This window comes from Panthera leo, chromosome A2 (assembly GCF_018350215.1).
Source record: "Panthera leo isolate Ple1 chromosome A2, P.leo_Ple1_pat1.1, whole genome shotgun sequence".
Taxonomy (NCBI): Eukaryota; Metazoa; Chordata; class Mammalia; order Carnivora; family Felidae; genus Panthera; species Panthera leo.
The window spans coordinates 120,514,429-120,528,509 of NC_056680.1; the positions used below are offsets into that span (position 1 = coordinate 120,514,429).

Consider the following 14,081-nt stretch of genomic DNA (forward strand, 5'->3'; position numbering starts at 1 on the left):
TTAGTGTGTGATTTTGTAGACAGCAAGGACCATCAAAAATGTGTATACTATATTATAGCTGAAGTATCTGGATGATAACTTCCTGCAAACCTATAAGAAAAAGACAAAACAGAAAATTTGGCAAAAGTTACCAGTCAATTCGGGGAAAAAAAGAGCCCCAAGTGCCAGTAAACATCCAGATGCAAGTTGGTGTACTTACTTGGTGGATAGCTCTGTAAGAGCTCTGTGCTGTCTATATCCTACAACTCCGTAATTCCACTCCTGAGACCAGGCCTCCCGGGAGTCTGTCAGTGAAAGAATGGATACATACACTGCAATTTGCTTATGTTCATGGAATATTCTACACAACAAAAATGTAAAAACCAGAGCCTTATTAGCAGTTGTAAATCTCAGGTTGAAAAACACAGTTAGAAAAAGCATACTTGACGGTAAGCATTTGTATAAAATTTAGAACACAGAAACAATACTATATGTTGTTTTGGAATATGTACTTATGTAGTTATAGGTTAAGAAAGTGTCCAAGAATGAGAAACACCAAATTCAGAGCAATGGTTTCCTGCTGGAGTTGGGAGAAGGGATTGTAATATTTCAAATAACATGGGTTGATAGCAATTTACATGAGAAGGACCCTGGGTTTTAAATGATTAATTTCTCAGTATGAGCTGAAATTACATGGCTGTAAAATAAGAAGTGCCCATTTTAAATCACATAGGTACCGTGAATTGTTAATTCATGTGGAGTGTTTTGTTCCGTGCTTCATTTAAAGGGGTATTCCAGTAGACCAGGGGACTGCTGGAGCCAAGTAAGTAGGATAGAAAGCAGGCTGAAAACCATGTCAGAAGCCAACTGGGGCAAGGTTATTTAGACAGCATGAGTCTTAGTGGCAACAGAAATTAGTGGTTGAAAGAATATCATATGGATGAAATACTTTACCTTTTTTCCGTTCAGTTTTGTCCGTTATTTTTACTTACCAAATTATCCTGTCAGGATGAGAGTGATCTAGCTTTGTGGCGTGTGCCAATTTGACACATCAGTGGGAGTGTTGAGCAGTTTGAATTCTGCTTGGGTAACTTCCTAGCTGCTGGGCAAGTTACTTAGCCTTATCGAAGGCTTTACCATTTATCACAGTGAAAAAGAACTTTCTGCAGTGATGAAAATGTTTTGTATCTGTGCCAATAGAGAGGCAAATAGCCACGTGGCTTTGGAGTGCTTGAAATGTGGTCGTACGACTGAGGAATTGCATTTTTCTTTTATTTAATTGTAATGAATTTAAATAGCCACATGTGGCTTGTGGCTACTGCATTGCACAATGCAGATCTACAGTGAGGATAATTATATGCACCCTAGTATTTAACTTCCAATAAAATCATGAAATACTTTATAAATGCCAAGTGGATGATGGTATATTTACTTGTGTATGTGTATGTATTGTGTAGGGTGGGATAGAATTAAAATAAGTTCAATACTCACATATAAAGATAGTCTTTTAAAAGGTGATTCAGGGGCACCTGGGTGGCTCAGTCGGTTGAGTGTCCGACTTTGGCTCAGGTCATGATCTCACAGTTCACGAGTTGGAGCCCCGTGTCGGGCTCTGTGCTGACAGCCCAGAACCTGGAGCCTGCTTCAGCCTGCTCCCTCTCTTTGCCCATTCCCCGCTTGCGCATGCTCGCTCTCTCTCTCTCTCTCTGAAAAATGGATAAACACTGAATAAAGGATTTGAGAGGTGATGCAGTATTGTCCAGAATTAGAATTTAAAAGCTGCTTTTGATTACATTGATCGGTGGCATGAACAGAATAATACTTGTGTGAATGAATGACTATTTTGGAGAGAGAAATATCTGTCCAGATTTGTCACTTAATTTTGAATACTGGTAAAGTAGTGGTTCTTCAGATTTGCTTTTGGTGTAATGGTGGTTCTATTTAAACTTGAAAGTACTTTATAGTATAATTTTGCAAAGATTATTTCCTTAACTTCTTTGAGTAATCAAAATGTGGGGCACCTGGCTGGGTCAATCGGAAGAGCATGCCTCTCCTGATCTCCGGATCATGAGTTTGAGCCCCACGTTGCGTGTAGAGATTACTTTTAAAAAAATCAATAAACCTTGATGGGGGGTGGGAGGGAGGGCAGGGTGGGTGATGGGTATTGAGGAGGGCACCTTTTGGGATGAGCACTGGGTGTTGTATGGAAACCAATTTGACAGTAAATTTCATATATTAAAAAATAAAAAAAAATAAAAAAATAAAAAAAAAAATCAATAAACTTAAAAGATAAGTAAATAATTAAAAGGTAGTAAACAGATCCTTATCTTTTACTTAGATATGCCAAATATGATCATTTAAAATACTGATTTTTTTTTTCCTGAAAAGATACATTAAAGTCAAGAAGTAAGAATTTTTTATTACAGCTGTCATGATATAAATAAGCATAAGTGTTTCAGTTTTTCTGGTTTTGTTCTTTTCTAGCTGCATAGATGAATGGTTTGAAGTAAATAGATCTTGCCCGGAGCACCCTTCAGACTAAGCATCAGCTTCCTGTTTTATAGGTAATTCTCCCTTTTTCTGTTCTAATTGGCTTTTTAATTGTTACCTGAGTTATACATTCTCTGCCACCATTTTTATTCATTTATTGAAGCGTGTGTGTGTGCGTGCGTGTATGTATCCCAGACATTGTGTTTGGCTACTATATAGAAAACTCACGTGAAAAGATATGTAGAAAACAACTTTGCTGATTCCTGAAAAGAGTCATACATTGAGTAACTTCCCCATTCTTGGTACTTTAAAATACATTGGCTTGTTTAATTTTAGTTTAGTGCTTAAGCCCAGGAACTCTATGGTCGATATATTACTTCATACATGTACTACATATTAGTACACATTACCCCATTTTACCCCTGAAAACCTCAAGGCCTAAGTATTTAATTTCATGACTTTAAGAAGCAATATGCATAATAGTCCAAGGTCATGTATTTAGCAAACAGAATCAAATTCTGTACTCTTATCCCTCACTTTACAAGTATATTCTTAGGTAATGCAATATATTGTAATTCTAATCATAATAATTAATTAGCATTTATGTTGCATTATGTGCCAGGCATTGTTCCAAGCATTTTACATCTATTAATAACTCATCTAATTGTTGGAACAACCCTTTGAACTCAGGACTCTTGCTATTCCCATCATATAGATGAGGAAACAGTTAAAGAGAGGTTAAGAAACCTGGCCTGTCAAGCCTAATTCCTTGGTAGAACTGGGATTTGAACCTAGGCATATTATCTCCAAAGGTTGTGTTCTTAGCTATTTTGCTGCTATTAGGTAGGAGCGTTTTCTTCAAAAAGTTGCATCATGCACTCATTCATTCAGTTCAATCTTTCACCTTAGTATCCTCAGCATATAATAAAGTGCCTGTCCGTACAGTAGGAGGAAAAAAGAAAACAAATTGAATTTTAAACCAAATACAGAATTTGTTTTGGTCTGCTGGTTTAGCTTATTCATTATTCTGCATTATCTAAAAACGTTCAGTGAATTGAATGATAACCTCACTTGACTATTGCTTTTTTCCACATTCCGTGAAGTGTGTTCATTTGACTTTGAAAAAAATAGTTAACTTAAATGTTATCTTCATATATGTGAAAAGCTTTTTACGAGAAGACTTGGAGAAATGACGTAAAGCATTGGGATTTTACATCAAGGCATAACATGTTAGCGGATCCTGGAATCATTTCAGGAGTTGGAGCCTCTGTGTTCAGAGGTTTAAGGCAGCGGTCGACAACAGTCTTTCCGGAATGGTTAAGACCAAAGACCGGAAACTGGAGCAGAAAGTTGTTCTTAATGATGATGATTTAGTAGCAGATTAGAATATTGACAGGAGATTTGAGGTAACTTAATAGCCACCATAGCAACCAAAGAAAGAACTGCAACATTAATTGAGGCCTCTGTCACAATTACAGTAGGGTATGGGTGTGAAATGTGAAAGCCTTAGTGAACTGTAGGGTACTAGAGGACTGTCAGCTTTTGAACCTTCTACTGTGAGCTGATTCAGACCACACTTTGACACATTTGAAATATGAATTGGGATAAGATGGCCATGTAAAGAAAGTGTGGCGATAGAGTGATATTTTGAGTATATGTGCATAAATGTGTTTATTTGGCTGTGAAAAGGTTTTTTGAAGAGGAAGATGCTTTGAAATATCCTCAGTGTAACCTTATGTCTGGGCCAATAAACTAAAACTATAGCTAAAACTGTAGCAGCATTTTAAGAGAAGTACTAAAAACCAATGCTAATAAAATGAAAATTTTATCATAGTGTTTTACGTACCAAGGTAGTATGTCTAAATTTTTCACCTGTGGGTAAAATTAGTCTTCTATAGGCAGTAAACTTTTCTGTGTGAGGTTGAATTTTATGGTTAAAAATTTTATTTTATAAAAAATTTTGGAGCACCTGGGTGGCTCAGTCAGTTAAGCGACCAACTCTTGATTTTAGCTCAGGTCATGATCTCATAGTTCATGAGATTGAATCCACATCAGGCTCTGCACTGACAGCACAGAGCCTGCTTGGGATTCTCTCTCTCCCTCTCTCTCTGCCCCCCCCCCCCCCCCCCCCACTCACATTCTCTTTCTCTCTCTCTCTCTCTTTCAAAATAAATAAACTCTAAAAAGTAAATAAAATTTAAAAGTTATTTCATGATCTGATCAGCTAAATTCCTTTAGCGTCACAGTGAGTTATGGGGTATAAGGAACATGCATCTCATCTCGTAGTCATTATGCATATTGGTCTTAAACAGCATTTCAGTTTCCTTACCAATGTATTGGTGTTATCTTTTCATTGTTTTTGGTTTTTTTTTTTTCTTTTTGTATATAGAACCTGAGTTTGGTAACAGCTGCCTTAGAAACTTTAGAAATCAATGGAATCTGTCTCTGTGGGTCTTGAGTCATTTTTAAGAATGTATAGACATGGAATGTCTTGATTCTTTTAGATTTTTGCTCCTGTTCTAACTGCTCTTATTTGTCAAATGATAAATTCCTCTTATCCCATTTGGTGTCCCAGATTAAACATACAGGTTTTGTTGGGTTTTTTTTTTTGTTTTTTTTTTTTTAAGTATTTTTTAAGTTTATTTGTTTCGAGAGAGAGAGAGAAGGGCAGACAGAACAAGAATCCCAAACAGGCTCTGTGCTTAGTGCAGAGCTGGACACAGGGCTTGAACTCATGAACCATGAGAACGTGACCTGAGCTGAAACCAAGAGTTGGATACTCATCCAACTGAAACATCCAGGAACCCCTAAATGTATGGGTTTGAGGAGTATTTCTTGTTAAGACATTAAAAAAAAATGTAGCAACACATGCAACATTTCTGATATTTTTTAGCATAAGAATTTAATGGATGGCCCAAAAGAGATACAGGACTAAGGTTTTGATTAGTCAGGAAACTGTTTACCATTTTTATTTGGTGATTTTAATTATATGGGGGAAGGTTAATAGGTATGCATAGGTATTGTGTGTGTGTGTGTGTGTGTGTGTGTGTGTGTGTTTTCTCTGTACTCTGGTCTTAATTGTGGAGGGAAAATGACTGTGATGTGGTAGATATTTTTCATGACTGTTTTAAGCTTTAACTGGTCCTGCTGTGTCCTTTACCTGTTCTTTTGCAGAACATTGATTTCATGAGTTTTCAGAATAGTAAGTAAATGTATGAAAACTTACAGCAACTAAAGCAGTGTTCCTGGGGAAATGGATGTTGTATTTTGATTTGTATTAGTATTATGAACCACTGCTTGAACTTCATGTGTCTGCTTCCCCACAGGTTTTCTTGTGTTTTCAAGATGCTTGAAAAACTGAGAGGAGATGAGGATCTGTCTCTGGAAAAAGAAAAACAAAACTGCAGGCATACTCAGCCAGAGATCTGAGTTCTGTGAGACTTGGTAACGCAGAGATGGACAATCACACGGGGAGAAACCCTGCTGAAGAGAGGGCAGTTGCCACAGAACTCAGTGTACCAAACATGCATATAGAGGACACACAGGGATTTTGAAAATGCTGCACCTCCCTTACTAGTCATCTACATAGGTAATACTGATAAACATTTTGTATTCAGACGCCAAAGTTAACTGATTTAAAAGTTGATTTTATTAAGTTCTCTAGAGCTGCGCAACTAGTTGTGTTTGACTTGTTTTTTTCTTGTTTGGGGTCACTTTATTTTCCCCTACATGATGCTTCTGTATTCATCTGTTCTTAAACTGAAGACCACATAATGTACTTCCTATAAATTAAAGTCTTAAATGTGAAACCAAGAAATGAAATCAAGCAGTAAAACATTTTCTGAATGTAGACCATGATCTCAAGTTCTTCTATTTTTTCTCCTATGAGTAGAAAATAGACTTCTGCATAGGAGAGCTAAAATATGTTAGTATTTTAAATTCAAGGTTTAACATTATCAGAATGCAGTCCAAAGAGTAAATCAAGTTACATAATTACATTTTAATGAACTAAGGCTAAGATTGTCTATTGAATTGCAATTTATTACACGTGTTATTTCCTCTTAAGTAAAACTGCTCAGTAGTTAATCAGTAATGAATCATCTTGCAGCTATGCAACTTTTTAAAAAATACAAATTACCAATTTTAAGTGCTGCCAGCTATAATAACTTTGTTTTAACGGGTATTTTTGTTTGTTCTTTTCATGTAATTATTTCATTGTGCTTTGCATCTCCAGACAGTTTCCCCACATTTGGGTAGAATGTTTAGCAGGTTGTAAACTTAGTAACTTATGAAAAGGGTAAGGTAAAATTTTCTTGAGTGGAACTTGGAATAACTTGAGGGACATTTTATATACTTTTAAAAATCAGAATTTAATTGGGATGCCAGATTTATAGCAATTTGCATCTTTAATTTTCCAGATAATCTGGAAGTTAGTGTTTGATAAATGATTTTTTAAAGCAAATATGAAGATTTTGTTAATTTATAATTTATTAATGTGTTATTACTGTAATTGAAAATGTTATAGATAATAGACTTTTAAATTCAGTCTTGTGTAGAAAGAAATGTATTAAGCAAAATTATGTGAATAAATATTCCCACAAAATACATCTGAATGGTTACAAAATACTGGAAGAGAGCTATGAGGCTACAATAGTGAATGTCTTTTTTTTTTTTTTTTTCTAATCTAAAAAGATACCAATAAGTAGATTTCATATTTTCAACATACAGGGAAAATGTTATCAGTGAACATTTAAGCAGTGCACTTTACTTGGTATAATTGAAAGTTGCACAGTACTGTTTCCTTATTTTAGGCTTTCTTTAACGTATTTAAGTATTTGCTTTTCTATTTAATGCTGCTACTCTTACTCTCAAAATTTTTCCCTATTCTGCTTCTGTTTCATATTTTTTGAAAGGGCACGTGCAGGAGCAACTGCTGCTACCCAGAAAAATTGGTGTTTTAGAAACAATTGAAAGGGTTTTTCATTGCTTTCTGTGTGATTCCAGAGCAGATAACATTTTCCCTAAAGTTATGCTGTGAAATGCCTTTTGTTATGCTGCAATTGACAAAAGCGTCCCAAACCTCCATTGTGACGGCTGACAGCACGGTTTGTTTCATAGGTGCTTTTTAAACCAGTTATGGGAAATACTCTTCCCTCACGGAAAATCTTTCCTTCAGTTTTCTTCTGTTACCATGAAATCTTAGTATGAATCCATTTTGTTTCACATTTTTAATTTTGTAAGCTTCCACACATAACACATGTACCCGCTCACCCCGGGAAAGACCTCTTAGAGTATTTTGTGAATGATTCATTTTTTTCCTACTACTGGTATATTGTTATGGTAAGAATTGTTTTGTTGTCTTCCGTTCTTAAAGGCACAGCTTAACTCTAGCTGTGGTAGTGACGCATTAATATTCTTCTGGAAGTTGATTTTCTGTTATGTGATTTACTCATTGACTTTTTAATTTTACAGACTTTAGTTCTTTTCCTTCTGTGTCCTGTTCCATATCAGCCTCTCTCGCTCAGCCTCTGACCTACGGTTCTGTGCTGCTGCAGCTACAGCAGAAGAAAGTTCAGTGTTTGTTAGTTCAAGTGCTCCTTGATTATTATATTTGTCTAGAACAGTACTTACTTAAAATCTGTTTATAGCAGCCCTTTTGTGTTAAAATTGATAGAGGTTAGCATTTTTTACTTTAGGTTCAGTCTCCATCAATGACTCCCCAGAAAGAAGAATTTAGGAATTGAAAATGTTTTTATGCCCAGATGCTCTGGTTATTATTCAAAGTCAAAATTGCTACTCTGGAAAATATTATAATATTCTACATAATGTCACTTACAATATTTGTGTATCTGTATGTGGACACTGAATAGTGTAAGTAGGATATAAAAATCACATTAGATATTTAAATATGTTGCTTGAAACTACTGACAACTGAATATTATGGAGACAAAATAAAGATTGAAAACCTAGCTATCAAGTTGGTGATTGATAGCCTTCCAGAATTTTTGTAAATACACGTTTTAAAATGAGATCGTACTTGCGTAAATAGAAAGCAATATGTTCTGAAATTTCACTTTAGTGCCACTCTTCATAATGGGTTTATTGCCAATTTTGACTCGTTTTACTTTGATCTGGCTTTTTGAATTTTGTTATTGTTATTGCTGGAATGTATGAGAGATAGTAAAATTATCCTGTCTTTGGGCTTTTTGCCAGAGAAATTAGCTAAACCTAGTCTTAATCTATGTTTTTCAGATCTGGTTATAAATCTGATATAGATCGTGTTTTAAGAGCAGTGTTTGTGATTGAAATATAAGTAATGAATTCTATAACCAATTTTTTTTGTGGTAGCTGAACAACATTTAAAAGGCCATATTGTTAACTCTTGCATGCTATATGGGTTTTGGTTTCTTTGTGCAAATCTTCTGTTTCTTTTAAGTGATACACAGTTATTTCTGTTCTCACCACTAAATACTTTATTAGAATGTAGCCCAAACGAAATGCCTGAGGATCACTGTCAGCATATTTTCAATATGTATTTTGAAAAGATTTCAGGTTAACAAATTATTAGTGAAAATGGCAGATTCCTTTTCAAAGTTTATTTTACCTTCCCAATTTGGGTATAGTGAAGTTTAAGGGCAATTATTTAAATTAACATACTATAGCAAGACTAAGAGAAATGTCTTTAAATGAAAAGACAGTAAATTAAATGTAAATATTACCTAATCTTATTCACTAACTTGGAGAGCTGAAGAAGAGAAATTTCCTAAAAGTAAGCTACATTTGAGCAAAGCATGAAACTCTTTAAAAATTCAAGAATAATTGAATTTACCATCTGATTGACATCCCTTTTATGCATTGATAATAATATCCAAATCATCCTATTTTTTCACAGAGGAGTTTCCATATAAATCAGATGAACTTTGTAAGACTTCATAGAGGTAAATGTTGCTTATTAATTGTGAGTACAGTCTGTGAGCTGCCGGAAATCTTCTAGTTCATTTGGGCCATTTTCTTGCAGTTTGATTTATCCTGAGGTGAACTCAATGCATATTGACAGTGTGTTAAATGTGAAATGTCCCTTGTTCTTGTACAGGTATTTTCTAAGTTAAAAAAAAAAAAAAATTTAGCATGCTGATACTTTTATCTTTGACCCCATCACTCCCCCCTTTTTTGAAGTGCGTAACTTCTGATTTTTTTCTTTACTATATTGTGAATGACAATAGTTAAATTATGTTTTACTGTTCTATTCCTCTGTATCCAGACCTTTTCATTCTGATACTAAATTGCTACTTGTTTTGTTTTGTTTTGTTTAGAGGAAATTGCTACTTGGTATACTCCTAGTAGTGATTCTTATTCATGAACAGCTGAATAGGTAAAACTTTTGGTAATAATTTACTCAGGCAGTACTTTGAGTGCCATATTCTGGGAATGCTGTGTTGAAGCTGGGAAACTGAATGTTCTTTTTCCATCACAGAATTCCTGAATTGAATGGGAAATACCTGGTCTTTGAAGTTCAGCTGATTCTCTGGAAAGAACTAAAGGCATTGAAGAAAACCAGATATATTCATATTAAGTTTTAGCTGAAAATGCAGTATGACTAAGGGGAGTTGGTGTATTTTCAGATGTTAAGCTTAAGCCATCATTAATTTTAGACCAACGGCTAACAATAAGATAAATTGTTAGTTGTTTATAGGGAAGCAAAGAGCAGTATGGCATAAACTCACATCTCAGAAATGAAAAATTTCAAAGTAAGATTGCAGTATTTGATTAACCAACATTGTGCCTCCTAGCTCTGCCCTGGACTGTGAGGCCGCTGTCAGGACTGCAAGTCTTAGAATCAGAAGTGACTGATTTCTCCTATTATTAAATTCTCATGCCTTCCCTTTTGATTTGATATGCTGAGATTGACTGATGGTTTATGTTTATAAACTTACAGTTCTGCCTGTGCCCTGTTACCAGTGACCCTGGTGCTAGCATCTTGAAAAGGTTATGTTATTAGTCATTAGCATTTTGAGCACGTGTGTGCATAGAATACAGTTAACAGACCCTGTAGGGAGATCAAGAGATATTTTGGAATTTGATGATGATATTGGTCTTTATTACAGAAGTCCATTTCATTTTATTTCTTTCCAATGATTATATGAGTGTCTTTTTTTTTAAAGAACATCACAGTAATTAGTATTTATTTCCATTGGTTTGTTCATGGTTTCAACAACTCTTCTGTAATACCTCTTAATTTCCTCTAGTAGAAAGTATTTTCCTGTTAAATAAGGCATCAAAAGCATCCATCAGAAGAAATCTAGAAAATGTATTAGGAATAACTTGTATTAGTATGTTCTAAACTAAAATGGAACAATTCATGATTGATATTTTAATAAATAAAACTTCCGAATGATCTTGCCAAATTATCCTGTTATTTAGAAGTATAACATAAGAGAATGCTTTCAAGGAAATTTGTCATATCCACTGTAATGCCTAGAAGTTGACAGTACATTATAATAAAACTGAGAATTACCTGATTGCTGAAAGGTTACCATGAATTAACTGTTGTCACAGTTTCTTTATCTATTTTTGTATACCCATTAAGTTAAAAATCTACAATAGCTTGAGAAATTACGTAATGGTAATGAACAAAGAAAGAGGTCTTCATTACCTTAACCAGGAGTAAAAATGTACTTTGAAATTTCTACTGTGAAACCTATTTGTAAGTTTTTTAATTGAAATATGATTGTAGTAGAGCTATTAAGTTTTGGGGTGGGGTGGTCTGTCAATGTGTAATCATAACTTTAAAAATTTAGACTGTATTTAGTAACATTCCATCATGTTTTTGAAAAAGGAGTAATTGATCTTTTGAAGTACAGGTTTCATGATGTGTAAGAGGTATTGAGCTTTGTAGCAGAGTGGTTAAGAACATGGGTTCTGGGGCCAGACTGCCCAGTTTTGCTATCTTTGTGACATTGGGCGAGATGCTTAACTCCTCTGTGCCTTGCCTTTGCCTATAAAAAGAGGTAAAAAAAAAAAAAAACAAAAAAAAAAACTGCCTACCTCCAGGTTGTTGTGAGGGTTAATTGGGAAGGTGCACATATGCAACAGACACACAGCAAGCACTTCATGATGTTACTGGTGGTTAAAGATGATAAAAATATTTGTGCTTATCTATAAATAAATAACTTTTGTCATTCTCTTCAGTCACGAGGTGTAGAAGTAATGTCTTAAACCTTTAGCTGACACATTTAAGAAACCTCTGTATATAATAGAGGGCATTGTAGATTCTGTTCTTGCTTAAAGATTGACTCTTTTCAGCAAGTATGTATTAAGCAGACTTGGTTTTATGGACTGTTATGGACCAAGAATACAGAAATCCAAGATAGCTAGCCTCTGAGACCTTAATTAAACTTTAGTGGGTGAAGCAAATAAGTGAGCAAACCTATAATAAGTTGTAATAATTGTTATTATAGACTTATACACAAGATGCATATGGTCATTAGACCATAGGTCATGAGACTAGGCAAGAGAATGATTAAGTCTTTAAGAACAAATAGATCATACATAGCTCCAGGGGGTATGGATAAAAGGACTTGTGGAGTGGGAAGTAAGCCTAAGGCAGAAAGCATAGCACACACAAGCAGGACATTCTTGGAGAGTCACTATGTCTAGAGAGGCAAGCAGGTGGCAAATCACGAAGGGATATACGTCCCAGACTACAATTCAAGGGTTTTAAACAGGAAAAAGACCAATTTACCCATACAGAAGAATGAAACTACAGGCAGAGAGACTTTGTTGGAAAATTTATAGCAGTTCAAGCAAGATAATGAGGGACAAAACCAAAGGAGTGACAATAGGAAAAAGAAAGATGGAGGCACTTACAAGTTTTGAGAGCAAAATGAACTCCACTTCAGTAGTCATTTAGATGTGAGGATGAAGGACAAGACCAGGACAACTCCCGTCTGTCCTTTTGCCACAGCTTGGAGGGTTGACTCTTAAGGACAGAATATTTCCACTTGGGGAAAGCTGATTATGCCAGAAATACTCCCTGGAGAACCAGAGAGAAAGATTACCGACTCTAACATAAATTAGATCTGAAATAGGCAGAGCCTTGAGAGAGAGAAGCCAGACAGTTGGCAAGTTGTGAGAAAGTGAGAGAGAGAGAGAAGGTTTAGGAGTGCTCTAGATACAAATGTTGCCAACACTGTTAGGGCAGTAAGTTCATGCGATAAGTAAGGTACACTTTTCTAGTGCAATGACTTCTAGGTCGGTTGAGTTGGGCCTTCTCCCAGCAACTCCCCCCACCCCCATATTCCCCCTTAACATCCAATACCTGTTGGAATAGGGCCATGCTTTCCCAGCTTTATCTAGTGAAGTGCTGAAATGCATTCTGAAGCATTCATGAGGTTTTCTCTCTGGTTCATTTGTCCCAAACTCTTTTCATTATGCCAGTCTTCTCAGACATTCACAACAGAAGTAAGCTATTGTTGGAAGTAGAGTAATCCAGAAGAGGCTTATTGGTTCCTGGAAGGCTATGGGTTGCCTGTGGGTGCACTATGATTATCTTTGTTTAGCAGATAGAGAAAGATGACTGATAAGCTTATATTTAGTTCCTGGAGAAGCAGCAGAAACCTTGGGGCATCCTTGTATTATATTAGGTCAAGGACTCCCCCACAGATTCCCTAATCTAATACAACATATCTGTAGGAACACCAGACTTTCACAGGTTTCTCCAAATTGGTTCAAAGATACACCTGTAGATAACTTGGAACTTCCTAGACCAGGAATTCCTACAAAGCAAGATCTGTGAGAATAGTAGAAACTTAACACCTTAGAGGGAGTTGTCCTAAAATGTAAGAAATAAAAAAAAATAAAAAACATAAGTATTACTGCATGATTTAAGATTTGATTTCTCACATAAAATGAAAATAATTTTTCTGCAATATCATACTGATGCTGTAATTATAAGACCATTCCTCCATATAGTGCCTTATTTCTCTGGTTCTTTTCCATGAATTCATGAATTCAATGTTCATTATTTTATCAGCATTAAAAAGTACTTGACCAAAAAATACAACAAAGTCAGTTTAAGACTTAAATCCTTCGGGTGCCTGGGTAGCTCAGTCGGTTAAGCCACCAACTTTAGCTTAGGTCATGATCTCACCGTTGATGAGGTCAGGCTCTCTGCTGTCAGCACAGAGCCCACTTTGGATTCTTTCCTCCCTCCCTCTCTCTCTGCCCCTCCCCTGCTTGTGCGCTCTCTCTGTCTCAAAAATAAGTGAACATTTAAAATGAAAGACTTGAAGCCTTTCTGACTGGCTTGATAATTTAGTGTCTGGATAACTGAAAACAAAACTGTTTAGCATTAACAATGTAAATTTGTATTTCAGCAAAATGTCAAATAACTGTCATAACGTTTTAAAGTAGCTCGTTTACGGGCACCTGGGTGGCTCAGTCGGTTGGGCGTCCGACTTCGGCTCAGGTCATGATCTCGCGGTCCGTGAGTTCGAGCCCTGTGTCGGGCTCTGTGCTGACCGCTCAGAGCCTGGAGCCTGTTTCAGATTCTGTGTCTCCCTCGCTCCCTGACCTTCCCCCATTAATGCTCTGTCTCTCTCTGTCTCAAAAAT

At 35.8% G+C, this 14,081-nt stretch overlaps 1 protein-coding gene across 10 annotated transcripts in view; it reads left to right on the forward strand.

Annotated features, from left to right (window-relative positions):
• ZNRF2 (zinc and ring finger 2) overlaps positions 1–14,081 on the forward strand; it is a 141,504-nt gene that overhangs the window by 93,584 nt on the left and 33,839 nt on the right. For 3 of the 10 annotated variants that reach the window (XR_006197619.1, XR_006197616.1, XR_006197618.1), the window contains exons 5-7: positions 2,464–2,543; positions 5,796–6,058; positions 9,362–9,407. Coding sequence is in view for 1 of the 10 variants with exons in the window: in XM_042921343.1 (XP_042777277.1) it covers positions 2,464–2,521 (58 nt within the window). In the remaining 9 variants the exon portion in view is untranslated. Of the gene's footprint in view, positions 1–2,463; positions 2,544–5,795; positions 12,954–14,081 lie in introns of those variants that run through there. The other 7 variants (XR_006197621.1, XR_006197617.1, XR_006197614.1 and 4 more) reach the window with 5 other exon arrangements.